This window comes from Alligator mississippiensis, chromosome 1 (genome assembly GCF_030867095.1).
Source record: "Alligator mississippiensis isolate rAllMis1 chromosome 1, rAllMis1, whole genome shotgun sequence".
Taxonomy (NCBI): Eukaryota; Metazoa; Chordata; order Crocodylia; family Alligatoridae; genus Alligator; species Alligator mississippiensis.
The window spans coordinates 191,899,977-191,926,909 of record NC_081824.1 but is presented as its reverse complement, the minus strand read 5'-3'; the positions used below and the strand labels follow the sequence as shown (position 1 = coordinate 191,926,909).

The following is a 26,933-nucleotide window of genomic DNA, read 5'->3' as shown; positions in this document are numbered from 1 at the left end:
GTCCCACTCCAGCTGGGTGTTTCCCATCAGCCTGGAAGAAGGCATGGAGAAACAGAACCTGCTGCTGTTGCCATCCCACGCTGAGCCCAGCCCTTGCACAGCCTGGCTGGAGGAGGATAGGACCTCCCCTTGCCCTTGGGACTGCAGGGACACCAGCAGTGATTGATGGGAGAGGGAAAGGAAGGGAAGGGACATGCCTCTGAGCAAAGGGGAAGGGACTAGGGAAATGTTTATCTTCTTTGGGACTTAGTCACCACCTGCTGCTCCCAGGGCATGGTCTGCCTACCCCGGTGGGAAGTGGGGGACAGAAGATACTGGAAGCAGAGGGTGCAGCCACCAGTGGAGGACTGGTTTCTGTCCCCCCCCCCCCCCCCCCATCAAATCCTGGATCTGCTTCTGTTTCTTTTTTTTTTTTTTTTTATAGCCTCTGAAGATGATACTGCCTGATCCAAAGTGCTTGTAAGCCCCTTGGTGTGGCTTCATCTGCTAATTTTATAGGTGTGGCTAAAGCAAATGAAGTTCTGTGGCAAGAAGAAAAGAGAGGTCACTCCACAGAAAATGTTATGGTAAAACTATGTCTTCCCAACCTGTTCCATCATCCAAGTTATGAATGAATAAGTTATGAATCCAAGTTCATCATGGGGGCACAGAAGGGAATTGGTGAGGTTTTATTCACCAAGGCGCCCCCGGGGGTTACAAGAAATAATGTCCACAAGCTAGCAGCAGATTTAGACGACATTAGGAAGAACTTCTTCATAGTTCGAGTGGCCAAGGTCTGGAATGGGCTCCCAAGGGAGGTGGTGCTCTCCCCTACCCTGGGGGTCTTCAAGAGGAGGTTAGATAGGCATCTAGATGGGGTCATCTAGACCCAGCACTCTTTCCTGCCTATGCAGGGGGTCGGACTCGATGATCTATTGAGGTCCCTTCCAACCCTAACATCTATGAATCTATGAATGAAAATATTGGATAGAACTGAGCCCAAGACACATCCATGCGGGATCCACTTGAGATGCCCTCCTAATTTGACGGAGAACATTGACACGAAGATCTTTAGAATTATATTTTTCAACCAGTTGTACATGCATCTGATGGTGATTACATGTGGTGATTTATAGACCATACCTCCTTACCTTGCTTAGGAAAGCCTTGTGTGAAAGTGTCAAAAGCCTCACTAAAAAAAAAAAATCCTTGCCTTTTATGAAAGTCAAGATATACCAGTAATACTTCTGCTTTCTCTTTATCCACTAAACTAGTTACCCCATTAAATCAAAGTAAATTATTTTGATGTGATATGTTCATGACAAATCGGTGATTGCTGTTTCTTTTATTTTTTTAAACACTTCCTATCTTCCAGGTGATCCCAGTATCTTTGCAGGTCTGGAATTTCATGGATCCCCCTTTTTTAAAAATAGGTGCCATGTTTGCTGTTCTATGGTCTCTGGAGCCTCCCACATCTTCTACAAATTCTCCAAGATGATTATTAGTGGTTCAGAAATTACTTTGGCTAGGTTCTTAAGTACTTTATGGGTAAATTTCATCAGGCTTTGCTGACTAGAGAGATTTTTCCATACTCTGGCCATACCCTGGTCAAATTAAAATTATTTTTTTAAGTATTTAGTAACAGTTTACCTTTTTGTGACTGTTAAAGCAGAGGCATGGGATACTTACCCTTCTTTTCATCATCTGCTTTATTTTGAAAGTCTTCCCTTTGTTTTTCTCTTCCTCCTAATCTATTTATAGCTCTTACTCCTAATTTATTTTTAGAATCTTTTCTTGCTTTCATGTTCCCTGAAAACTGAAACACATTTTGCCCTATTCCTTTATACTCAGTCATGTGTCTTTGCTTCCTTTTTTGGTTTTTAGTAACTGAGGTGTTCCAAATGCAGCTATAATGGTATTTCACTTTGCATCCGTTCTTTCCTTTATATCAGGATAGTTTGTTGCAATGCATTTATAAGAGTCTCCTTCAATAACTGCTGGCTCTCCTGTACTTTTATATCTCTTGGGGGATGAACAAACATACCTTTGTAGCTGCTTTAAAAGGGGAGGGCAATAAACTGCCTTAACTTTGACCCTGGATGAAGCAGGGTTAAAGCTAGAGTGGTTTTGCTACACTTGTGTGCCTTACAGAATTGTCCAGATATTACAGTTGCTTTCTAACAGCCTGTATTCATAATCTTTAATAGTGATACAATTGTTATGTCTGTGTAGCCCAGTGGTGCACACCCCCTGACCCACAGGCCAGATCCAACTTGTGGGGGTTTTCAAGGGGCTGGAAATTAGGCAGCAGTGGCAGTGTTACTTACTGCTCTGCTGCTGCCAAATTTCTGGACCAAAGAGGAACTGCCTGGGCTAGAAAATGGGTGCATAAGGTCAGGCTAGCACACAGCCAAGTTATTGTCCCAAAAGACCCTACCTCTCAGTTCCTTGACATTGTTATGGTCTGCTTTTCTGAAGTCCATTGTCCTCATTCTTTGATTGATGCCTTCTTTGGTGGCAAACTCTTTATCATTTTTTATCAGTTTCATTCGAATTAGGTTCCACTTTGATTCTCAATCAATCCCTGTTAATCAGAATCAATGGCTGCACCTCCACCTTAAACCAAAAGAGAAGCCTCCAAAACCTGTGTCCTGCTACATTGTTGTTCCAACAGGGTATATAGTCTAGTCGAGTCAGTCCTGAGGCCACTGCAATTATTGGGGTACCTTAGATACCTCAGACCTGGTGTGGTGCCCATTCCCTCTCCAGACATGGATGGCCAGTGGCTCACAGGAGCTCATCTGCCTTTTGACAGGTCTTGTGTATAGTTCTGCTGGGTATTCACACACCCTCCTCACCCAGGCTAGTCCAGGTGGGGACACCAGTTTAGTCACTAACAACCTGACCGTGGAACTGGCTGTACTGGTTTATGTAGTATCAGAGAGCCAACAAAGAAAGTAGGGTGATCATCTGTTAGGGCTGTGCAAAACGGCACCATTCCATTTTGACTTGCATTTAAATGTTTTGATGGAACAACATTTCATTTAGAATTTTGTTTCGATTCAACCGCTGGTCCATTTTGTTTTGTTGAAATAGTTTTGCTGTTTCCACGTTTCACCCGTTGGCTATAATGGGGAAGCTCAAAACGGCCTATAACTGTCATTTCTGGTCTGATTTGAATGAACATTGCAGGAATGATAGCCCTGTCTGAGGGCATGAAGCCTGCCAAGTTTCAGGGAGATAGATGCAGGGGTTTGGGGAAAACTGCACCTCAAGCTGCTGAGAAGCAAAAAACTTGTGACATGGGTGACACTGCATCTATTTAGGCGCAGCAGAATAAAACCTGCAGGCCTGCTAGCCCCTGCTGAGGCCACGAAACCTGCCAGCTGTCAAGGAGATAGGTGCCAGGGCTTCTGGGGCCCTGCACCTCTGGCTGCTGACAAGCAAAACGTGTCATGGGTGCCTGTGGGACTGTCTTGCAGCATAGGGGGCTGAAAAGTGCAGGCCTGCTAGGCCCGGAAGCCTGCCAGCTGTTGAGGAGATAGGTGCAGGGGGAGTCTGGGTTCTGGGGCCCTGCACCTCTAGCTGCTGACAGACAAAACTCGTGACATGGGTGGGTGACTCTGTGTGTGTTAAGGTGCGCCCTCACTCAACTGACACCAAGGCAGAAAGCAGGGCAGTTCAAACAATGCTGCCTTTTATGCAGTTTTTCCATCCCTCCTCCAGAGCACTGGGATTGGACGGGACCTCAGGGAAGGATGGCAGTCACTGGTCAGCTACACAGTTAATAATGAGAACACTCCTTCCCCACCACCTTTGCCCCTCATCCCCCTCCCTCTCCTCACTTTAGTTTATGTTTCCTTTCAGGCAAGTCCAGCTTGAGCTTTGAAACTCACAACATTTTGAAATTCTCAGAATGTTTCAACTTGCCTAGTTTCATTTAGAGGCTGTTTTGAAGCTACCCGTTTTGTTTCGATTTCAGTGTTTTGAGCTTGAAACGAGTCAAAACAGCATTGAAACAAAATTGCTGGCAAAATTTTGCACAGCCTTACCAGCTGTCCCTAATTGGGTGGGACAGTCAGGGCTGCGTGACCCTGGGACAGCATTTATCCCAGATTCACAGTCTTGGGCAAGGGCTGCTTGGAGCAGGATACAGGGGGTGGATGCAGGCTGCCCACTGTAGGCTCGGGGCTCCCCATCCTGCCCCAGGCAGCGCAGTGTTGGCTGTGTTGCCATGGCAAGGCACCCCCTGCCCTCCTGCCAGGAGCAGCGGCAGCAGCATGGAGTTGCACCCCCTGCTGCTGTTGGGCCCGCAGGGGGCGCAGGGCTCCTAAGGGAAAGGCAGCAAAGCGGAGAGCCCTAAGCCTGCATCTGTCCTGCTTGGATCTGGTCCAGCCATTCTGCTAGCAGTGGTGGAGGTGGAGGCTGGGGAGCAGAAGGCAGGCATGTGTCCTGCTTTCCCCTTTTGAAAAGGTGGTCACCCTACGAGAGGTGTGGCCTGACAGGACCAACAGGGTATATGGGTAATCAAATCCCACAGGGCTTGTCCTGATTGTTACACAAAAAGGCCTTACTCACCTCCTGCCCCTGATTAAGCAGACCCGTACTGCTCCACCTGTAAGCATAACCCCACCCCTGTTGTTTTCTCCCCCAAAATATTCATGAAGTGGGTTTTTAACCTCTCCCAGATGTAGCTACCCTTGATATGCAACACCAGTCCTCCTCAAAGATGAACCCACCCCATCACAGTGTGACCAGCTGTGTCACACTTTGTACTCAAAAGACTTGCTTCTTGTTTCTTCTCCCCCCTCCTGGTGCTTCTATACTGCTCTGCATTTCTCCCAGTCCCATGACTCCTCCATTCGTATCATAGGCTCACAGAACATGAGGGTTGGAAGGGACCTCAGGAGGTCATCTAGTCCAGTGGTTCTCAGCCGCCTTGTACCACAACCCATTTATAAACAAGGACCTGTCCTGACCCAGTGTCCTTCGCTCCTGCCCCGCTGCCCCAGCCTCCTGGTGTGCGAGGCCGGGGGTAGGTGTGGAATGAACATGTGCCCCCAGAGGCTGGTGGGGTACAACGACTGCCCTCAGCCGGTGGCAGCAGTGGCGGGGGGGCTCCCACAGGTGGCCGCAGTGATGTCGGCAGCAGGGTGGGGTTGGTGAGCACTGACCAATAATCAGTGACCACCCATAGATGCCGCCAGCAGCATTGGTGTTGGCCAGCAGCAATCGGCAACTGCCCGCAGATGATGTTGGGGGGGCGGGGGTGAGTGGTGACCGCCCACATGCATGTGCACCCCCTATGTGTCACCAATGGGTTGTGGGGCAGCATGTGTGCATGTGTGTGTGGGAGGCCAGGCGGTGCCCCAGCAGCCCCTCGCAGGCCGGACCTCTGCCAGCTTGCAAGGGAAAGGGTACCGTTTCCCATGTTTTTCTCCTTTAAAGGAGAATCCATCTGTAAAGTTTGTCTGGCACCCTTTCATATAATCATATAACCCACTTTTGGATTGTGACCCATGCATTGAGAAACAGGGTTGCCAGCTTTGACTGAAGCTATTCTGGGAGATTTCCCCTCCCCCACCCCCACTGTTACATAACTCATTAATTTCATTTTCTTAAAATATCCTATTAAAATCTCGCAGGTTGCTTTCCATAGTAAGTGGGAGACAGGCGTTGATTCTGGTAGACTCCCGGCCACTCGGGGAGGGTTGGCAACCTTATGGAGAAACCCTGAGTCCAACCCCCTGCTCAAAGCAGGACCCTCTCCAACTAGATCACTCCAGCCCAGGTCGTGTTAAACTGGGCCTTAAAAGCCTCCAAGGATTATTCCCCCTTCTTTCGCTTAGTGCCAGCTTTGCTCACCGCCTCCTCTCAAGCCCCAGCCAAGCCTTCCTGGCTGCCCTGGGCTTTGCGCATTGGTGCCAAGGCGCAGGAACAACTGACGGCCGGGCTGTTTCAGGGGGACAGGGCTTGGGGAAACTAACCGTGAGACCTTGCGAGCGGGACATGCACAGGCCGGTCCCTGGCTCATGGGCCAGGAGTGGCAAGTCGGAGTGTATCCAGGCGGGGCCGTGGGGCACCGAGGCACGAGGCGCGAACGTGACATAACCTCCCACCCTGCGCTCCACACCCAGCCCTATCCTCCTGCGGCTCTGGGTCAGCTGCTGGTCATTGGCTCCTCCCGCCCCTTGGTCCCGCCTCCCGCCAGAGAACGAAACTGCGGGCAGTGGAAGGCGCGTATGGGCGAGGGGGCGGTGCCTGTGTCGGGCCCCGCCCCGTCGCGGCAGCAGTTGGTGGAGCTAGACCCAGCCGACCGCTTCAACGCCTGTGTGAGTGTACGCTGTGGTGGGGGCCGCTTTGGACTTCCGGGGAGGACTCGTTGGTGCAGCGCCCGCCGGAAGTGGCCGGAAGGAGCTTGACAGAGTAACGGGGAGGAACCGGTGTGGGACAAGATGGCAGCGGCGGCGTGGGGCGGAGCGCGCCTCCTGTGGGGGCGGCTCAGGCAGGTAACTCAGCAGGGAAGGGGGAGAGGGATCCCGGTCCCGAGCGCCTGCGCGGGGGCTGGTAGTTGCCTGTCCCATCGCCTGGTAGTTGGGGGTCCCGCGCAGCTCGGAACTCTGCGGGGGGCCGGGGCTCCTGCGTCGACGCATGCGCTTCCCGAGCCGAACCCGGTGACGTCGGGTGGGAGCTGCGCGCCGGGCGGAGCCGCAGGGCAGGTGGCAGTTCGGGCGTGCTTAAAAACCTGCAAGGATGGAAGCTCTGTGGCGAGGGATGGACGCTCTTTGGAGGGCGCGAGTTGCGGGATCTCTTTCTGTCATGGTTGCCTGATGTTTTTGGCCTGTGAGCTGGGTGGGCAGTGGCCGGTCTGTGCAGGCTGTCATCCAGCACTTCTGTTGAACCAAGGACATGGCTGGAATCAAGGTAGACAAGCTCTTGACTGCAAGGTGTTCTTCATAATGAAAGGGACAGTCAGCGTGTAGGACAACTTCAATTTTGTAATTGCTCTTTTCATTTAAAGGTGGGGTGCCCAACCTCCTGCCTGTAGGCCAAATGCAGCCCACAAAGCCTTAGCATCTGACCCACAGGCTCCCCACAGGTCAGGGAACTTGAGGGTGGGGGAACAATGGTAGTTAGTAATGGCTACCAAATTCCCATGCCTGCTCCTCCTGCACAGCCAGGGCATCACAGGGCCCTATCTTCCTGCATAGAAGGGGGCAAAGGGCAGCCTAGCCCTGACCTGACCTGGCTCCTATGGGGGAAGAGGGCATGACCTAGCCACAGTTCCATGGCATGGGGCAGCCTGGCCCTGACTTAGTGGCAGGGGGAAGGATGCCTGGCCCAGCCCCAATCTTGCTGTGCAGGGGGAGCATACGTGGGAATTTGGCAGCCAGGGGAGAGTGCCACTACCAGCTGTCACTGCTCCCCCACCCTCAAATTTCCTGACCTGTGGGAGGGCCTGCAGGCCAGATATGGCTCTGTGGGCTGCATTTGGCCCACAGGCCAGAGGCTGAGCACCCCTGCTTTAAATTAAAGAATGAATGGAGCAATTACAAAACTGAAGAAATTCAGGAGTTTGTCTAACTTAATTCCAGCCATGTAGTTGGTTCAATAAGAGACTACCCCCCAAAAACGCCTGTTGCGTTGTGATAGCTATACACTCAAATTCTATTTGACTATTTCAAATGAAGCTTAACTTTTATTTTATGGAGGCACTTGATGCCCTACTCCCTCTGTAGATTAGTGGCATGCTATCTGGAAATGTAATATTGTAGAAATAAAGCTTTATGGAAGTAAATAATACTAGAATTTGCAGTTTGGTACTGTTAGATGCCCTGACTCATTGCAATGATTTTAAAAAAAACAAACCCTGAAAGAACTTGAAGAAATAGTGAATTGGTTGCAAATGTTTGTATCCAAAATTAAGATTTTAAAAGCATAAATCCAAAGAATGTGATGTATGTATGCAGCAAGGTTAATCTGGCGTTTTATTAATTTTTACTTGAATAAACAATGAGTAAAATCAGATAATAAATATGAGTTTGTGATGCTCTCTGCTGTGGTAGTTTTGAATGGCAAAGTTTCTCCATTGCTTCCATTAAATCAGTATTCATTTCATCTTGCACTATATCCAACTCCTGTAACTATTGCCTTAAATCATGAAAGGTGGCAGATATTATGCTTATAACACATGGTATATACCATGGGAATGTTAACTGTCTGTATAATTCTTGTATAGTTGCAAAATTATGCCCTTTGAAGCAAGGAATTCTGTAACAGGTCCATGCCCCAGGAGTAGAGGTGAGGCCTCTTGGGGCACCCTCTCAGCTTTCTTTGGGCAATCTTCCCTTCAGCTAGCCTCCCACACCTTTATCTTGTTATGTCTTTAGAAAAGGGAGGCTGCCCTAGGGTTCCCCAAACAAGATCTCACTCATGAGCAGGGATTTCTTTTAGCTGGTTTTCTCTGCTTTAAAAAATCCCAAATTCTCTGATTACCACCCCCCCAATCTGCTTTTTTCCATGATTAAAGTAAGATGCCACTATATATGTAGGTAATTAGCTGAACACGGTGTTCTTGGATATACTTACACTTTAAAGCAATTTGGAAGCCTACCAGTGCCTCAATCATTATAATAAAATAAATTCTAAGAACCTATATATTTTGGCATTTGATTTTTTTTTTTTTTTTTTTAAATCATGGGGGAGGGGGATGAGAAATCAGAGCTTCCTCTGCCCCCTTCACTCACCAGGATGCAGATCTAGCTGTGACTGTCCCTCCTGCTGCTTTGTGGCACTGAGCAGCCCTAACATGCCCATACCCCTCGCTCACAATCTGTAGGCCCTGCCATTCACTCCATCCTGGCAGCAGCTCCCCTCCTGCACCAGAACCAATTGTGACTCTCTGCCCTGCTACTTTGTGGCGCTGAGCAGCCCTGCCTGACATGTGGTGCCTTGCCCCTGCTGTTGCCCCTCACTCCCAAGCCACAGCCCCCCTCAGCTCTGCCTGTGCCCCAGTGTCCTGCATTCTGCCATCCCCCAGCAAAGGGCAGCCTGGCAGCAGGCAGGGCAGGTGTGGGCTACCCTGCTGCTCCCAGGTGCTCACCAACCAAGTGGTCCTAGATGGTGGCAGCAGGCACAGCACAGCATGTCCTAGCAGAGCAGGGTAGCAGAACAGCTGCAGGTTCACTGTCACTGCAGCTGGCCCCTGCATGCTGCCCAGGGCCGCTGCCACCTGTCCCTGCTGCAGATCCAGAGCCTCTCTGTTGGAATGTGCTGCATTAGCTCATCGTAGTTCATGCACTACCAGCCCAGAGCATTCAGATGTGCCTGCCACCACCCTCTGGGCAGGGAGCAGCAAGACGGGAGTAGCAGGGACTGTAGCAAGCCAGGGACTTGCATGGGGGCTGTAGGCAGGTGGTTGTGGCCCTCACTTGGTGGTGGCTGAGAAGCAGCTGGGACAGACCCCACCTGGGTTGCTCTTGCTGCATCCCCCTCCCACTTCCCTTCCTCCTCATCTGGGATTGGGGCTCTCCAGCCTCATCTCTTGTACCCTGATCTAGCAAGCTATAGCTTCCTGGCATTCTGGGACCTCCACATCTCCCCTTTTTAGTCCCATCCAGTCCACCAGTAGTAAACTAACAAAAGCATGCTGGCTGTAACAAAAATAACCTGCTCTAGGTATAACATATGACAGCAATAACTCATCCAGCAAGACCTCCCCCTACTAGGAGCTGTGCTCTTTCATAAGGCACCAGCATTTCACTGAGATTGCTTAGCGCAGCTTTGTAGCCAGCCCAGCATCCCCCTGCAGTCCTTGTTTTTTCATCCAGTGACTCGTGGCACTAATTTGCCTAGCTTGGCCCAGGCCCAGGTTTATATGCCACTCAAGCCTTACCCCCACACAGTCAGGTGATTTATCAGCTGGTCTAACTCTAGGGCTGTTTATTAACCCCAGCCTTGCTGGCTCTGGCCTTTGTCTGGTTCACAAAATCTCTTCCCTTTAAAGGGGCCATTCTACTTTTCTGTAGCTGAGTAAGGATTCTGTTACAGACCCCCAGAAGGTTGCTTTTAGTCCCTCATGTTTATGCATTGGTGCACCATTTCATTATATGGTCACATTTTCCGACAGAATCTCTGTGTCGTTTAGTCCAGGGTGCCACAAGTGGCATAGGCAGCCTTGGTGTGTAGCATGTGGCAGATTGAGTAAGGGACAGATAGGGCAGGGAGCACAAAACAGAGCAGAGGAGTGAAGTGGCACTTGGGGAGAAGAAGGCAGGGGCTAATTTATGGCATGCCTGCCAAAAAGGTTGGTCCCCACTGATTTAGTTGATGGTGGTTTAGTTAATGGTCAGATATTCAATAACTTTTCTTACACTCATTGTTTCCATATTTTATATCTTTACCTTTACATTCAAGGCTCACACTGAATAATATTTGCTTCCTTATGGGCTTCTTTATGGTGCTTATACCAGTAATATGTTCCGTAATGTGTCACAAAATTCGTGAAGTCCACAACACCCTTGTAAGGTAAAAAAAACTGATATTTATTTCATATTATATAGATGGGGTACTGAGGTACACTAAAATTAAGGCAAAGATTCTCAAAAGCATCCACTAATTCTAAGATACTTAGGACCAGATTTTTTAGAGTATTATACTTAACATTTTTATAGTGCTTTGTATGTTCATTGTACCGCTTCAGTTTGATTTTAGCTTTGGTTGCTAGTTCCAGGTATGGGCAACAGTAGAGCTTCCCAGTCAATGGCTATAATTATGCCCTGCCTCCCCTATGTTTAAAAAAAAAAAAAAAAAGTTCCTCTCTCCATCCCCCACCTGTATTCTAAGAAATAGCTGAAACATTTTCCCTGAAATGCTTCCCCCTCTCCTGAAAAATTCAGTCTGAGGCAAAGAAACTGAAGGAGTGCAGTTGGTAAACCTAAAAGCAACTAAAACTGATCTTACAATATAAAGTGTTTGTCAGTCTTTTTGGCAGACTACGAGCTCTGCTGTGTACTGTGAAAATAAAGCAATGGAAATCGATTGCACTGTGAAATAACATATCTTTGCAACCTGTATTCCAATATTGAATGTGATGTCATATGCTGGAATAGTTATTGTGCTGATGAAACTGGTAACTTAATTTTATTTTATAATTATGATTTGGTATCCTTGTTGAAAAAATAGGAGCCTTCCTCAGTCTTCTAGAAAAGATAAACAAAATGACTAGTTAATTTTTATGATGCGTGTGGCCCTCGTTTTACTGTGAAGTCCACATCAATGGATTTTGTATAGAAAACAAAATGGTTGTGGTCATGCCTGTATACTGATATAACTTCTAGCTTTCTATAATCTCCTCATATAGAAATCCCCATCTACCGAATCAGCTTTTGAATTGGCATGACAAATAATCTCTGTGTGGCATTGCTCTGCACCTCTACAGGGCAAGGGTTTCTTATAGGCCCTCTAAAGAAAATGTTCACCTTTATGTTTTTCATGCCACGTTCCTGCTTGGGGTTTTCTTAACTCAGCATTTCTTTACTGCTCTCTTTTGTTAGATGTAAACCCTGCACAGAGCAATACATTGTTAGAATGTTCAAGTTTTAGAAAGAGATGCAGGGAATAGCACATTTGTCATTAATTTTCTAGATAGAAAAACTGCTGTGGTCACTGTTTGCATGCTCTGTTCATGTCTATAACTATATATATTCTTCTATGCATAATCATATTTTAATTCTTCTGTTGGTATTGGATGATTCTGAATAATTCTTTGTAGATTTCCTTTGTTTTCTAGTACATCAAACTTGCCCTGCCTAACAGACTGCAAGAAACACAATTCTAGATTAATATGTATAAAAATCACTGGCTTTTAACAAATTCCCTGCTGCCTTCTAATTTGGATGGTGGGGGAAAAACAAACATTTGATTACTTTTTATTTTCACAGGGTTCAGGGACTCTTCCTGGCAGTTATGCAGTTAGAGTTGCACCAAAACAGTATCTTCTTCAGTAAGTACAATATATAACAAAAAGAAGTCCAAAAGGACCTTCTGTCTGCCAACACAAAATACCTTATCTTGTAATTGTGAATATGTTTCTTCCCTCATCTAGAAACAAGAACTTGATGTGGATCCAGTTCTCACTAGGCACTGATTTGCACACTGTTTTTCAGAGTTATGGCAACATGCCTTTGGTAAGTGTTGATAGACTCTTAGGGGACATCTACACATGCGCTTTAATGCAGATTAGCCTATTTTAATGTACATTTAAAGCATCACTAAAAATCATGCTATTTAGTAAATGTGCATTAGAATAGACTAATACACAGTAAGCAGTCACTTTAAAAACCATGTTCTTTAGTTAATGAGCATAAGACAGGGTAATGTGCATTTTCCTAGTACCTCACAATGGAGGGCACTTACACTCATACAGGGAGCTTGCTCCTCAGAGCAGACTAGATCTGGAGCACATAAATTAACACATTCTGGCAGCCTTACACATCACGTGTATTAGTGGTACAGCATGCTTCTGCACTGAGAAAATGACAGCAGTGTGCTTTGAACTAAAACACGTTCAAAATGCTTTAGTTCAAAGCTTACTGCTACCATTTTTGTTAGCGCAGAGTTGTGCTGCGCTGCAGATACACGTGACACATAGGCGCTTTTAATTAGCACAGCTTGCTAATTAAAAGTTCTTAGCACCGTGTTGGGAGTACATGTAAAAATTCCCTTAGCTACTAGATTTAATATGCATTAACTAAAGCATGTTAATGCATGTGTAGACGTGACACTAAAGTTTATAATCTCAGTAACAAGCAAATATACAGAAAATCTCTGGTTTTAATCTTTTTTTCAGCATAGGTAAGGTTTTGTTTTTATTTTATTGATGCCAGATATACAGGGAGTGGTATTTGTGATTTGAAAGATTTACTCAGTGGGGACCTAGAGCAGCATTTTACCCTTGACTAGAAGATGTAGTATTCTTGTCAAATGTCTCCTATTGTTGGATGGATGCATGCTTTAAAACAGTGGTTCTCAACCATTTTTTACTTGAACCCATTTGTAAACATTGACGACCAGTCCAGACCCAGTGCTCCTCATTCCCGACTCACTGCCCCCAGGCCCCCACCCCCCAGTGTGTGTGTGGGAGTGGAGCTGGGGTGCCCAAGCAGCTTTTTGCAGGCTGGAACTCTGCCAGCTTGCAAGGGAAAAGCCATGGTTTCCCACATTTTTCTCTGTTAAAGGAGAATCCATTTTTAAAGTTTGTCCACAACCCTTTCAGGTAGTTGAAGGCTGCTATTACATCCCCTCTCAGTCTTCTCTTTAGACTAAATAAGCCCAGTTCCATCAGCCTCTCCACAGAAGTCATGTGCCCCAGCCCGTAACCATTTTCATTGCCCTGTGTTGGACTCTCTCCAATTTGTCCACATCCTTTCTGTAATGGGAGGCTCAAAACTAGATACACTGCTCCAGATGTGGCCTCACCAATGCCAAATAGAAGGGAATAATCACTTCCATTGATTTGCTGGCAGCACTCCTACCAGGGCAGCCGAGTATGCCATTAGCCTTCTTTGCAACAAGGCCACACTTTAAAAGATGAATACACTACCATGCTGCATCCAAAGAAAAGCCAGTGTTCTCCAGGTAGTTGAATTCTCAATTGACTGGTCTTAGGGAAGAAACACCAGCTCTTTTAGAAGTTGCTTAAGTGTGAAAGTGGCACTCATTCAACCACTACTGTCCTTTGTCATGTTTATTTTCTTCATAACCCTAAAGAACCTTTACCTTTCGCTTTAAAAAACTTCACCAAGGCGCCCCTGGGGTTTACAAGAAATAATGGCCACAAGCTGGCGGAGAGCAGATTTAGACTAGACATTAGGAAGAACTTCACAGTTCGAGTGGCCAGGGTCTGGAATGGGCTCCCAAGGGAGGTGGTGCTCTCCCCTACCCTGGGGGTCTTCAAGAGGAGGTTAGATAGGCATCTGGCTGGGGTCATCTAAACCCAGCACTCTTTCCTGCCTATGCAGGGGGTTGGACTCGATGATTTATTGAGGTCCCTTCCGACCCTAACATCTACGAATCTATGAACTTCATAGCTTTAAATGTTCAAAACTTATTGAGCCATGCACATCCCTGTCAGCCTCAATAGAACTGGCAACAATGGGTAAACAATTTAACAGGATTAAGATGAAATGAGGTTGAGCTGCTAGCAGTGTTTTCTCCTGTTTGGCATAGGGTGTACAAGTTTTATAAAAGTGTAGTGCATTTATTAGCAAAGGATGGTGTATAGCTGCAATTTACTAGCTTTACTCTACTTGCAAATTACAGGTATCCATTTCAGATGAACCAGACACATTATACAGGAGACTGTCAGTTTTAGTTAAAAGCCATGACAAAGCTGTGTTGGACAGTTATGAATACTTTGCAGTGCTTGCTGCTGAAGAACTTGGACTCTCTATTGAAAAAGTGTAAGTAAGTGATTTCTAACATCAGCATTAGCTGCTCCTTGTACTAGATATATCCCTAGTATGGGAACGCATAGTAAATATGAAGTGTTGCTTTACACATTTTGTTCATATTAGACTTGTAACTATTAGGATTATATTTTGGAGTTTTTTATTAGGGTTTGTTACAAAATTCTACATGGGTTTTCAAGAAACAGTTTTATTCAGTGCTTGTAGAACAGAATTCCAGAGCATTTTAGAAAGCATTAGTGTACATGTGTGAACTGAAAGCAGCAACAGCTACTATGCACTCAGCATTATTTTAGATAAAGAAACAGGTCTAACAGAAAATGGATTCTTATCTGGGTTTTCATTCCTTTTCTAAGAAGTATTGTTTCAGTTATGCTGTAAGAACAGAATTACTGAAAGAACATGTGTTCCCTAGTTATGGTTGTCACATACATTAATTAAATGCTCCTGTTTTCCTTTCTTGAGTGTTTTCAGTAGGATCTTTGTTTTTAAGCCAAATACATCTCCCATCAGTGGGTCTGATACTAAAATGTACCAGTATTTCACACTGCTTCATATACGTGTATTATGTAGGGATGCTGGTGCTTTGTTCTAGAGGCATGCATTCTGGATACTATTTGTAATTTACAATATGGGTATGGATATAAATGTAATACAAACTTGTGCTTGTTAGGTATGAACCTCCTAGGAAGATAGAACGAATGACTCTTCTAAAATCAGTACACATTTACAAGAAGCATAGAGTTCAGTATGAAATGAGGACATATTACAGATGTCTAGAAGTGAGTATGTGGGGTGAGGACTGATAGTGTTTGCCTCCTGGCTGGTCCTCCACGAATCAGCGGTGGAAGGCAAAAATTGTTCCATATTTAAAACTGGTTTTTGCCCCCCCGCTGATCATGGGTGAATGGCAAGGACCTCCACCAATCAGCGGTGGGAGGGTGGGGGGGGACCTGCAAAGTTAAAGAAGCTGCTGCGTGGCCCACTTCCACTGCACATTCAGTAGGTCCCTACTTATTGCAAACTACTGTTGGCTAGGCAGTGTTATATAGGAAACCCTTGCCATTCATGGATTCACGATTCGTGGTTTTGAATATTTGCGGTGCAGATATTCAAACCCACACTCTCACCACACACTCTTGACATGCTCCCCCGCAGTCCTGGCAGTGTCTGTGGGAGCTCTGTGCTTGTCATCACCAGGTTCCCACCACCGTTCATGAATGCATTCATGGATTTCCCTGTTCACAGGGATCCCCAGAACGTATACCCCCACAGAAGACGAGGGTTTCCTGTACTTCATGCACCTATTAGGATGCAATTTGAAAGTCATTGTCACTGCACATGTTTCTATAGTGCATCTCTTTCTCTATATGAATTACTGACTTTTTGGAAAATACAATTAATTAACAAAAAGGCCACCATTGGCATTCTGTGTTCTTCCAGAGTCAGGGACTGCCATTTAATATACATTTTTATAGGGCCATCACAACAGGACCCTAACAGAGTTAGGCCCCTAAGCATTAACGCAATAAAGATGTTTGAGAGTACAGAACAGATGAAAAATCTTTGAGATGATGGAAGAAATGAACCCTTCACTATGCTGCTGTAGCTTTTCTAACACTTCGTAGATCTTCCCACTGGAGTATACAGTTGTACAGATAAAATAATTTAATTAGTAGTATGTAATTAACACACTTTTTTCTTTTAGCTAAAACACTTAACTGGCAGTACAGCTAATGTTTACTTGGAATACATCCAACGAAACTTACCTGAAGGGGTTGCCATGGAAGTAAAAAAGGTAATGTGGTTTGTTTTTTGGGGGGGGGGGGGGGTTGGGGGGGACGGGGGGGCGTTGAATCTGTGGAACTCCACTGCAGAGTTTCTCTGTTGGGGAGAGGGGACTAGGAAGTGAAGGAACCATTTAGTGGAGAACGTTTTGGCACGCGGGGGTGGGGGAGTTGTGCTATTCTTAAAATGACTTTGGCCAGGACCTGATAATTTTAGAATTGAATTCATATAAATGTGAATACAGCAAAGAAGATTAGATTATTCCCTTAGAATAACTCAATTGAATGTAAACTGTTAAGTGAAATCTCAGAATATTTATTTGTCATGTTTTTAGACTAAAATAGAAAAGCTACCTGAACATATTCAGAAACCAATATGGGACACGCTGCCTCAAGTAGAAGAAACTGTAAATGAGTCATGAATTCTTCATATACTTCAGCTCTTCCCAGTCTCTGTTGGTATGGGAAGGTCAATTATTTTTTTATCTAAACTTAACATTAATATTTCATAGGACTGCAAATCCTGTTTTGATTTACAAACATAATATAAAACCATGATGAAGATAGAAATGTTCATGTCAGCCCGTGTGAAATTATTTTGGATCCTAGCTCCAGGAACATGCTTTTGACCAACAGCTTATCATGCATTGTCTTGTTCTCTTAAGTTAATCAAAGTTTTGTATATTAAAAAACAAAAGACTTGAGCTATGTGTTCTACAGAATCCATTCCATTCACCATCTTGCTTGAATAGTCTCCTGTGTGAGGGGGTACATTTCTCTTATACTTAGTATTTAGCAAGGTATTGAAAAAAAATGAGAGAACTTCATCAACTCTTAAATGTTGGTATCTTCACTTGAGCAATTGTAAATGTGAGACTTGGATGTCTGTATTTCTAGAGGAGAAATCAGCAACAGAAAGGCTATTTCTGCAGTGCAACTTCTTTATTTCTATTCTTTGCACAGTTCTTGACAAGATATGCAGGTGATCCCAACTTTTGAATATCTCAAGCAAAATGATAACACCTGGGAAGTAACAATTCAGCAAAAACATAGTCTTATTAGAATGATTAAGAGCAAACTCTTGCTGTTTGCTACAGTTCTTATAAATAAACTGCACTTCAAAACTGAACATACTATTTCTGTCCAGATAGTATACAAGCAGGATGCAGAGAAAAATCATTATCTGTAACAGTGTCATTCGATTCTGTCCATAGGAGTAATAACTCATATAAAAACTAGCATATCAGTCACTGTTTGCATGACCTTTTCCATGGATATGGAAAACAAAACGCTTCCATAGGTATTGCTGGGGTTGTCCAGTTATTAGGGTACTAAACCAGGGACTCAAAGCTTTTCTCTTTCATACTGTCCTGTGTGACTTTGCATGAGTCACTTAAAGAAGTACAGAAGCACTTTGAAAGGAGGAGCAAAACCCCACACTGCTGTCTCTCAAACAGTGGTTATTTGCTCCCTCTAATGGAGAGGGAGGTCACAGTAGAGTGCCAGCCCAAGGGTAGTAGATATTTCAGAAACATCCATTAACTGTTTTTCTATTGTTCAACATTTGGAGACTAAAGTAGTAAGCCTCTTACTGTGAACGGATAACTCGGCTTTTCTCATCATGTTTCACACTTCTTACATGCTCGCGTTACCTATTTTAAATAAATTGGGATTTGGGGATTGGTCTCCCCACTCTCCCTTGAAAATGGGTTTTCTGGCAAAAGAGGTTCAACCTCTGCCATCCTTGGGCTGCCAGAAAGCATGTAGATGTTCTCTCTTAGTTTGACAGCCTGTTGTATTTAGTCAAATCAGATGTTTATTTTACCATTAGCTCCATAGTGGGGGAAGTCTATGTTTACAGTTAAAAGCAACAGCCATGATATGGCCAGATTGTGTTCTCAGAATTTAATAAATTCCAGCATCTCAATCCCACCCTGTAAATTTAAGAAGAAAGGCGGTGGAAGAGCTAGGAGAACAGGGCTCCAACACTGGGTTTTTGGCAAAGGAGGAAGTGGAGCTACAGTGATGAGCTTCAGATCTGTGAGAGAAGTGCATAAAGCATATCAGAAGGGCCACTTTCTGCCTGAGGAATAACAACTACTCCCCAGCAACTTCCAAAATCTGAGCAGTAGGAGCCTTGGAGTGTTGCTAACTTGCGCATCCCTTCCCCCTCTTCGCCTCCCATTCTACCACCACAATGCAATTATATGCCTGTCTCTACTGCTTAATTCACCTGATGAGATGCAGAGAATAATTTGGAGTATTCCTGCCAGATCCAGATACTGGGATGCTGGAACATTACGATCAGGGCCTCTATAGGATTCTGAACTGAGAGGCAACAATATACTGCCATTAGACCTTGCAGTTCCCTGCAATGAAAGTCTTTCCAGCTTGAAACAGTCAAAAAGCCAAAAAGATGGCTTCAAATCAGGTTATTTTCATTTGCAGTCTAGGGCAAACATGCAGTATGTGGCACTGCTGACCCATCTGCAGCACCACAGCACACATGCAGGTGTGCCCCTGCCTTGCAGCATGGAAGGGAGTGGTTTGACCCCAGAAAATCCCAGGGTCAAAAAAGGCCACGCCAAAAAAAGCAGGGCAGTGCATGTGGCGGCAGCACACCACACTCCAGCTGCTGCCTAGGCTTCCTGCCATGGCTGCAGCCCCGGGATGCCCCAAAGACCTCCGGTAAGGCTGTTCAGACCAGCGCAGTTGCTGGTCCCAGGCTTCCCTACCCCACTCGGGGTGAGCTGCTGTGTGCCAGAACATACATGGCAGGGGTGTTCCCCAGGCACAAGTAGCAACGGCACAAGGTGTGCTGCTGCTACTTGTCCCTGGGGAAATAAATGTCCATGCTCCTCTGGACACGCCCTAGGAGGCTTTTGGTGTCATGCTTTCCATTTTGTTCCAAAAGTATAAGGGGTAGAAATGTAACTTGCCTTCCATTTTATAAACTGTTGCGAGTGAACTGATTACTCCTGAGTCTGGAGCTTCAAGATAAATTTTCCCATTGCTCTTTTATTCACACAAACATACTTTCAGAAATGAGTTGCGTTCAACAAGTACTTGAAATTGGAAGTGTTGCAGAAGAAGATTCCCTCTCCAATCCTCCAAGGCAAACCAGAAGATTCCCAGATTTTTGTCTCTGAGCAGATTGGCATGAAGGGGATATGGTTACCAAGTGGACTTTCTGTACCTTACCACAGGAAAAATATATGCATTTACAGCAAGGCTGGATACAAAATAAAAGAAAAAAAAAAAAAAACACACATATCTACCCTACTACCTGTAATGGGTAATGCCTTTAAACCTGAGATTCCCCAGATAGAATCCTAGCAGAACTCCAGAAACTCTTTCAACCAGCAAAAATGTCACGTGTTGAAAAGATGCCTGAGGAATCTGGAGAAGCAAGGGATCAGCATGGCTGACTCGTGATTTTTCAAATCTTAAATGATGAATTAGTCTGTGATAGATTTTTAACTAGAATGCTCAGAGTGCTCACTCTAGGCTCTACCTAGAACTGTAAGTGCACAAAGCTAATGAACAAAACTAACATTCAAATGAAAAACATAGGTGGAGCAGAGAAAAAGATCATTCATTAAGAACAAGGAAACTAGGAAAATGCAAGCAAATCCTCATCAAAACTTGTGCAAAGGCAAATGCACAAATTACAGAGTAATTTGTGACAAAATGCAAAGGCAAACTGGAAAAAGGTAAAGAAAAACATGAGTATACTTAATGCCCTGCATGCATTTATTTATTAGATTTATATCCCATCCTATCCAGTAGGCTCAGAGTGGTTTACAACAAACAACCCACAGATGGTGATGGATGCTTTGCAAGAGCTGCAACAAGAGAAATAATTGTCAAACCGTGTATGTGCACACGTGCACCAGCCACCTTCTCCAGGTAGCCTGGTTATTAAGAGGCTGAGATTTTGCACATATGACAATGCAGCATGAAGCAGCAAAAATATAGTATTACAAACAATAAAATAGAAGCAAAGACCTTATACAAATAGGTAACAGTACCAAGTAAACACTGGGGCATTAGTAAATATGCCTAGTGACAAAGGTTTTCTTTGTTAGGCAAAACTGCAATGAAGCACAGACAAATTAAAATTACAAAGTAGCACAATCATGATGTCACAAGGCCAACATAATTTACAAGCACAGTACCAAGTGAAAGTATCAGACGTGTGCCAAACCTGAACAATTTCTTGAGCTAGAATGGTTAAGCCATGCCAATTTCTGTAGCCAACAGTATTGCCTTTTGACTTCAGCCCAAAGGACCTGGAACCTATTTACAGCTGTGTTGACTGAATGAATGCATGAATTCAAAGCAGGGTTCAAACTTGCACCTTTAGAACCAACAAGATTCCCTAGCTGCATTATCTTGATGTAGGCAGAACAAATTTGTTCTAAAGCCTTACCTAACATGAGGTCAGAGAAATGGACCTGCAGTGGTTACCCAGGTTACTTTCTCTCTTCTAAATGATAGGTTCAAAAGTTCATTACACATGATTATCCAGTCATGGGTTACTCCCATCGCTTGACAGATTTGTTCAACTTACTCATGCCTGAATCTTCAATTTCATGTGCCAGTTCATTCAGAATTCTGGGAAGCAGCTTATCCAGTTCCCATTTCCTTCTGGGTTGAGATCATTAAGCACTTTTTGTTTTGCCACAATTAATATTGTAGCAATTTCCACACCCTTATACCTTGTATAGCTGTCTTGTCTTTGTTACTGTACTGAAACGTGAATAATTCATTTCATTCCTATATACCGATACTCTACCCCTTTGTCACTGAAGAACTGCCTTGCTGCAAAGCAGTGAAGAATTTCGGCCAACACGGTATCTAAAGCACTGTCATTTCAAGCAGTGGATCCCAATTTGCTTGCACTGAGTTTGTACTGTGTAGGAATTCAGTCATTCGACAGTGTTGCCACAACACTGCAGTTGAAACAAACAGACTGTACAAACCAAAGAATACTGCAAAAAACAAAGAAAATAAATGTTAAGACGCACAAACTGAGTAATAGTGCTGCAGAGAGGGCTTTAGTATCAAGCCTATCATCTTATTAAGATGTACACATACCTTGGTGTCTACAGCCATGCTACACCAGTCATTGTGGATGGAGTAACATCAGAAAAGGAAGAGACATGTAAAGGCCAAAAAACCTATTACAACCATCAAGCTGAAGGATTTCCACCACCCCCCCCCCCACCTGAACAACTAGGAAACTTAGCATCAGACTATTTCCTGGGGGCATACCCTGCACTTGGAAAGAAGCTTCATGGGCTGAACAGGTAAGTCAGAACAGCTACTGTTCTCAGTGGTGGTAGATGACAGAACAAGGGAAGCTTAGGTTAGTTATATATTAGGAAAAACTCTTTCACAAGGAGGGTAGTAAAGCACTGGAACAGATTACCCAGAGAGACTGTGGAATCTCCATCTGTGGAGGTTTTTAAGACCCAGCGAGACAAAGCTTTGACTGGGATGATATAGGTGGGAATGGTCCTGCTTTGAGTAGGGGGTTGGACTAGGTGACCTCCTCAGGTCCCTTCCAACCCTCATTTTCTATCATTCTGAGTCTTTGTTGACATACTATAGGAGCAAGGTACTCGCCAGATACAGCAGATACTTCACCAAAACTGCAAATACATTTGCACGCTATGAATCCAGAACAAGGACACAGCTATAATGCAATATGCAGCTGAGACTTGATCAGCTGGACACAGGCTACCAACTGACTGAATGATATCAGAATACTCTTAAAACACCACTTCACCAGTCAGACTCCTTTTACTGCAAGAAGGGTTTGCACTTGCTTCTGTGTCAAATGTCCTGCAGGGTAAACATAAGACTGTACAACATTAAAGCATGGAAGAACAAACCTCCCAAAGAGGGAAATGATTTTGTTGCCAAAAAAGTTAAGCATTCTTGTATAGTTTCTAGTCCTCCCATAGTCTAGTATGATTGTGTATAAGAATTTAGAGAACTTTGCTTTCAGGAAGTGCTTGGGGAGAGAAAATAGCACAAGTGGAGGAAGGTCAGAATGTTATACTTGTTTCCTTCTCTTGTCAGTAAACACTGAACAGGAGATACTGAGGGGAGGTAGACAGACTGCATGACAGAGGAGTCAAGTAATAGAAATGATATTAGGTATAGTACTATGAAGTGCAAGTTCATGCACTTAGGCCTAACAAGAATTTCTAGACAGAAAGCTCATGAAAAATGAGAGTTGCAATGAATTAATCAAAATATGACCATGAGCCTCACCTTGAGTAAGTTCTTCACTGTACCTTTCAACTGGAGGGGCTCAAAGCCATATGAAAAGACATCTGCTAAATCTGTTGGAGATTCCCTGAAGGAGACTACTGTTGTTCTGACCCTGCTTTACACTGACAAGAAAAAGCCACTACCTACAGAAAACCCCTTCTGACAGGCTCTCACCACCTTTTAGTGTGTATCAGAAGTAGAGACTGGAGCTTTTGGCTACTGAGTATCAGTAAGCACTGTCTTCTGGGCAGTCCAGAATACTTCTGACAGCTATTTCCAGCCCACACACTGTGACAGTCCCACCAGTTGAAACTACCTTCCCCAGAGCAATTTACAGGCCAGCAGGTTGACTGAGGTGCTTGGTTCGGTGAAGAGATAGGAAGCAGATGGGCTGCAGGGGCAAGCTTCATCTGTGACTATTCCCACCTTGCAATCTAATTCAGAAGTATCAGTGTTTTAGCATTTAGAAAACATCCCTCCAAGAGCAGGTTTCCCAGAAGACCAAGCTCAGTCCCAGTGACAACCAAGTCACCAATAGTCAACAAGGGGTGGGAGATCAATGTTACTGGCAAGCAGGGATAGAAGTCCACCAGATAAATGTAATTTTCCTTCACCCCAGAACAGCCACAGCTCTAGGAAGATGAAAGAAGGAGCAATGTCATGGAGTCAAGGAAGGGAGAGTTGAGGCATGGTCTTGAAGACAGAGCAACTGGGAGGTAGGAGCAGCTTTCCAGAAAGCATTGTTAAAGTCTCACTGCAGAGATTCAGGAGCCAATTAGTGGTGTAACAGGATCAATAACAAGGCATTCCACAGAACAGGATATTCAGGGCAACTTTGGTCCCTGTGAAGCTTCGACATCTCCTACAACCACCCCATTTTTTCCCTATGAAGTCACTATGGTTCGGACTTTTACCTGGTGAGCCTTCTCCTAGGTTTCCAGCCTATTCTCTGGGAACCTAAGGGGATGTAGTCAGCCCCATCCTGAGCCAGCTACATATTGATTCTACATCTGCCAGGCCAGAGTAGTGATTGAGCTCTGTGGTCCTTAGAACTAATCAGACTGAATAGCCTTTTGATGATGGTTACTTTCCTAAAAAAGAAAAAAAAAAAAAAAAAAGGGAGGTGCTGGGCAAGGAAGCTTAGGTCTGCACTGCTTCCCCTGCCCTTCCTGATGACAGTGGAGACATTTGTGCATTTCAAGAAGAGTTCCAGCCACTCATGATGCATGTTGAAGGAAGACTCCAAAATACGAATGAGTTCATCCCCGAACAGGGCTTCTTAGCCCTGGTCATCCATATGTAGTTTCCCTACTTCATAACCTCAGAGACTTCACAATTGGGATACAGCCTGGTTGGGTGCATCCTGCTGGAGGTGCTAGGTCTTCATTTTAAGTTCCCTGTTGGTTGACCTGAGGGAAATATTTTCTTTTCCTGTCTCTGCTGCTTTGTAATGATGAGTCATGATCTTTGGGGAAAAGGGACTGTCCGAGCCATTTGTCACAGCAATGAGCACCACAAGAGAACAAGCACTGAGGAGACAGAAAAGAACATGGAACCTCTCCTCGCCAGGGCCCAGCTCAAGATAAGGGCATCTATGGGGCTGCTTCCCCTCATCTGACCCACAGTAGCTACACAGGTGAGAACTGAGCAAATCAAATTCCTCCACCCAACCCCACCCACCTCCACTCTTCTGAGGGAAAATTAAAAAACAAAAATAGTGAAAGCTATCTGAAAGTATTTTGGCTGTTGATATATTTATCATTGAAAAAAAGATACCATAACAATCAATATTGAATATTTCAGCCATCAGTAATTCGAAATATTTTAGGAAGCATTATACACATTTTTACTTGATCTTTTGGGGTAATTGATTAATTATACTTTCTGTCTTGAGACTAGAGACACTCAAGGAGACAGCAGCTTTAATGCCACCTGTCAAAATATTCTGTACCATGCACTTCTTAAAAAAGTGATTCTCCTTAAAAACACTGGTCCAAAGCAGCCTGTGTGCATATGCATAATTTTGGGCAGGCAATTACTCCTAGTGATTTTTCCATTTGAACTTGTGGAAGTTCCTCTGGAATTTCACAGGATGAACAATAATAGTTTCCACTATAAGCAATGGTACAGAAGTATACACAATCTGTTACCAATATCAAGCACGTAGGGAAAGCATACATAATTTTGGTGAACTGACAATTTTTGGCTGGTCTGTGCAGTCCTGAACAGTCTACACTTGCTCCCAATAAAGTTAATGGCAAACACCAGTTGACATCAGTAGCAGCAAGATTAGGTCCTGTTAGTTCCGAAAGTGCAACTAAATTATCATACGATCCATTCCCATTATCCTAGATCTTATTTTCCTACTTTTAAAATGGATGCGTACTGATAAGTGACTTAGCAACTTCAGTCATCCAATATAGGCTGAACAATTCTGCGTGTAAAGATCATTTGCTTTTTGAACTCTTGTATTTACTGTACCCAAATTTATTTCCAACAAAGTTTAAATTTTGAAGTTTAAATTGGAATTCAAACTCTTTACATTTTAGAAACTCTACAGAAACCTGACGTTCTCATTTGTCACATATGATGCGAAAGAAAAGGAATACGCACATTATTTATTCCTTAAGTTTATAGTGCTGACTAAAGGCCATTCCTATAACTTCAATTTCTACTTTCCATTACCAGAAATGCTGAAAAAGGGATTCAACTCAGCCCCTATGCTTTACCAATATGAAGTCCACCACAGTCATATTTTACAGTAATGGATTATGTGCTTTTTGTAACACACTCCATTCTCATTTTTTTTTTTCTCCTCCCACACCTCTCAAGTCAGAAGAAAACAGGATGAAGAATGTTTAATTCTTATGGAAAGTTTACCCTTTCTGGGGATTTAAATCTTTTCATTACTAGCACTGAACAAAAGATTAACAATACTAAGATTTCATTAAAATAACTCAAGACAGCTTCAGCTTCTGGAGCTGTCAATTACAGGTTATTTCATCACATCTTTTAAGCTTTGGAAGAAAAAACCTTAAAGTTTGGCAGAGTCAGAATTTGGGTTGACTGTCAGGTGTCTGTCTCAGAATGAGTTATATTAGGAATTTTCAGCTAAAATGGTTCCGCCATTTGCTGGGAAAGATCAGGAAAAAATATTTTTTTCCATTAAAGATTCTGGTGACTTTCTTTGAATAGTTCTAGCACCCTAGTTTGGAAGGAGACACCCCATCTTTTTGCCAGAGATATAGCTTTCACCATGTCCATTGAATTCAAATGACTGATCATGTTAAACATGTTGCACATGCTCAGCTGACACCTGCAGGAGCTTTGCAGCTGCATTCCCTGCCAATTTCATATGCACCCAGCACTTTTTAATGCACAGCTGACCAATGCTTGCTCTGCAGTTGGTTGGATGGGATGCTGCAGGCCAGGTTCTGCAGCTGAAGCCAAGGATTTCCATCTCTTCTGCACTCTCAGTGCTCTCCACAAAAGAGGAAGTAGTCCAGATATGAATACAGAGGCACAAGACCCAGACCGGAGGGCGAGTAGGAGATTGGAAAAAGAAACCTGGAGTGAGGAAAGAGTTTGGTGAAGGGAAAGGAGAAAATGGCACTGTTGAGGACAGTCATACTATCTACTCAAAACTGCTTAGAACAGGAACTGGGTAAGGAGGTGGGAAATGGGGTAGAGAGAACAGACTTGAGAAGGAGCCAAGGAAAGTCAGACTAGTGGCCAGATGGAACAGAACAAGACAGATCAGATAAAAAGACTGAAAAGCTGGGATTGTCTTGACACAGACTGGAAGAGAAAACTGGGGCTTAGAGCAGAATAAGCAAGGTTAAACAAGGACTTCAGTAACTGCAATTTGAAGCCAGTGGAGAGGCATTAAAATGGAGAGGGAGAGAAATATAAAAGGACCTAGGAGATGGAGCGGTCCTGAGACTGGCTGGGAAAGTAGGAAACGACTGAGATTAACAGGTTAAACAGTAGAAATCAGGACATGTTGGAGGGGCAGGAGGAGACAGGATTGGGAAAAGATGGTGAAAGTAGATGATACTAGACTGTGTCACAATGCATATGCTTAAAGGAAGGAAACTGATTTAAGTTGCATGTGCATTCTGCAGTTTTTTATTCTGACAATTTTTAACTTTGGAGAGCTTGATTTTGCAACTTTAACAATGCTCTTTTAGTGAAAGTGAATCTCTCATATATATGAGATACATTTGCAACTGTACATATGCAATATATGAGATGAGAATACCCCTCAAAATATTAAAAGTAATTCAACTGAAGCTTGTAGGGGAGGGGCTTACGTGCTCGTGCATACACACATTTTCTTTTTTACACTATCCTTCATGATGAAATTTAATTCTAGTAAGAGTAGAAGCCTTCATCTCAAATGATTTGAAGTTCT

At 44.2% G+C, this 26,933-nt stretch overlaps 1 protein-coding gene across 1 annotated transcript; it reads left to right on the top strand.

Moving 5' to 3' along the window:
- The first annotated feature begins 6,304 nt into the window (after positions 1-6,304).
- Positions 6,305-16,938, top strand: MRPS10 (mitochondrial ribosomal protein S10). The gene is made up of 7 exons (XM_014598095.3): positions 6,305-6,488; positions 11,922-11,983; positions 12,086-12,167; positions 14,302-14,441; positions 15,121-15,229; positions 16,156-16,245; positions 16,570-16,938. Exons 1-7 carry the CDS (start codon positions 6,435-6,437, stop codon positions 16,654-16,656), a joined length of 624 nt encoding a protein of 207 aa, XP_014453581.2. The 5' UTR covers positions 6,305-6,434; the 3' UTR covers positions 16,657-16,938.
- Positions 16,939-26,933: the final 9,995 nt, after the last annotated feature.

What these genes read in the sequence shown, in the direction of transcription:
- MRPS10 (XM_014598095.3), top strand. Translation starts at nt 6,435, where the DNA reads ATGGCAGCGGCGGCGTGGGGCGGAGCGCGCCTCCTGTGGGGGCGGCTC. An exon ending in CCAAAACAGTATCTTCTTCA is followed by an intron (nt 11,984 to 12,085) that starts GTAAGTACAATA and finishes TCCCTCATCTAG; the next exon opens with AAACAAGAACTTGATGTGGA. An exon ending in CATATTACAGATGTCTAGAA is followed by an intron (nt 15,230 to 16,155) that starts GTGAGTATGTGG and finishes TTTTTCTTTTAG; the next exon opens with CTAAAACACTTAACTGGCAG.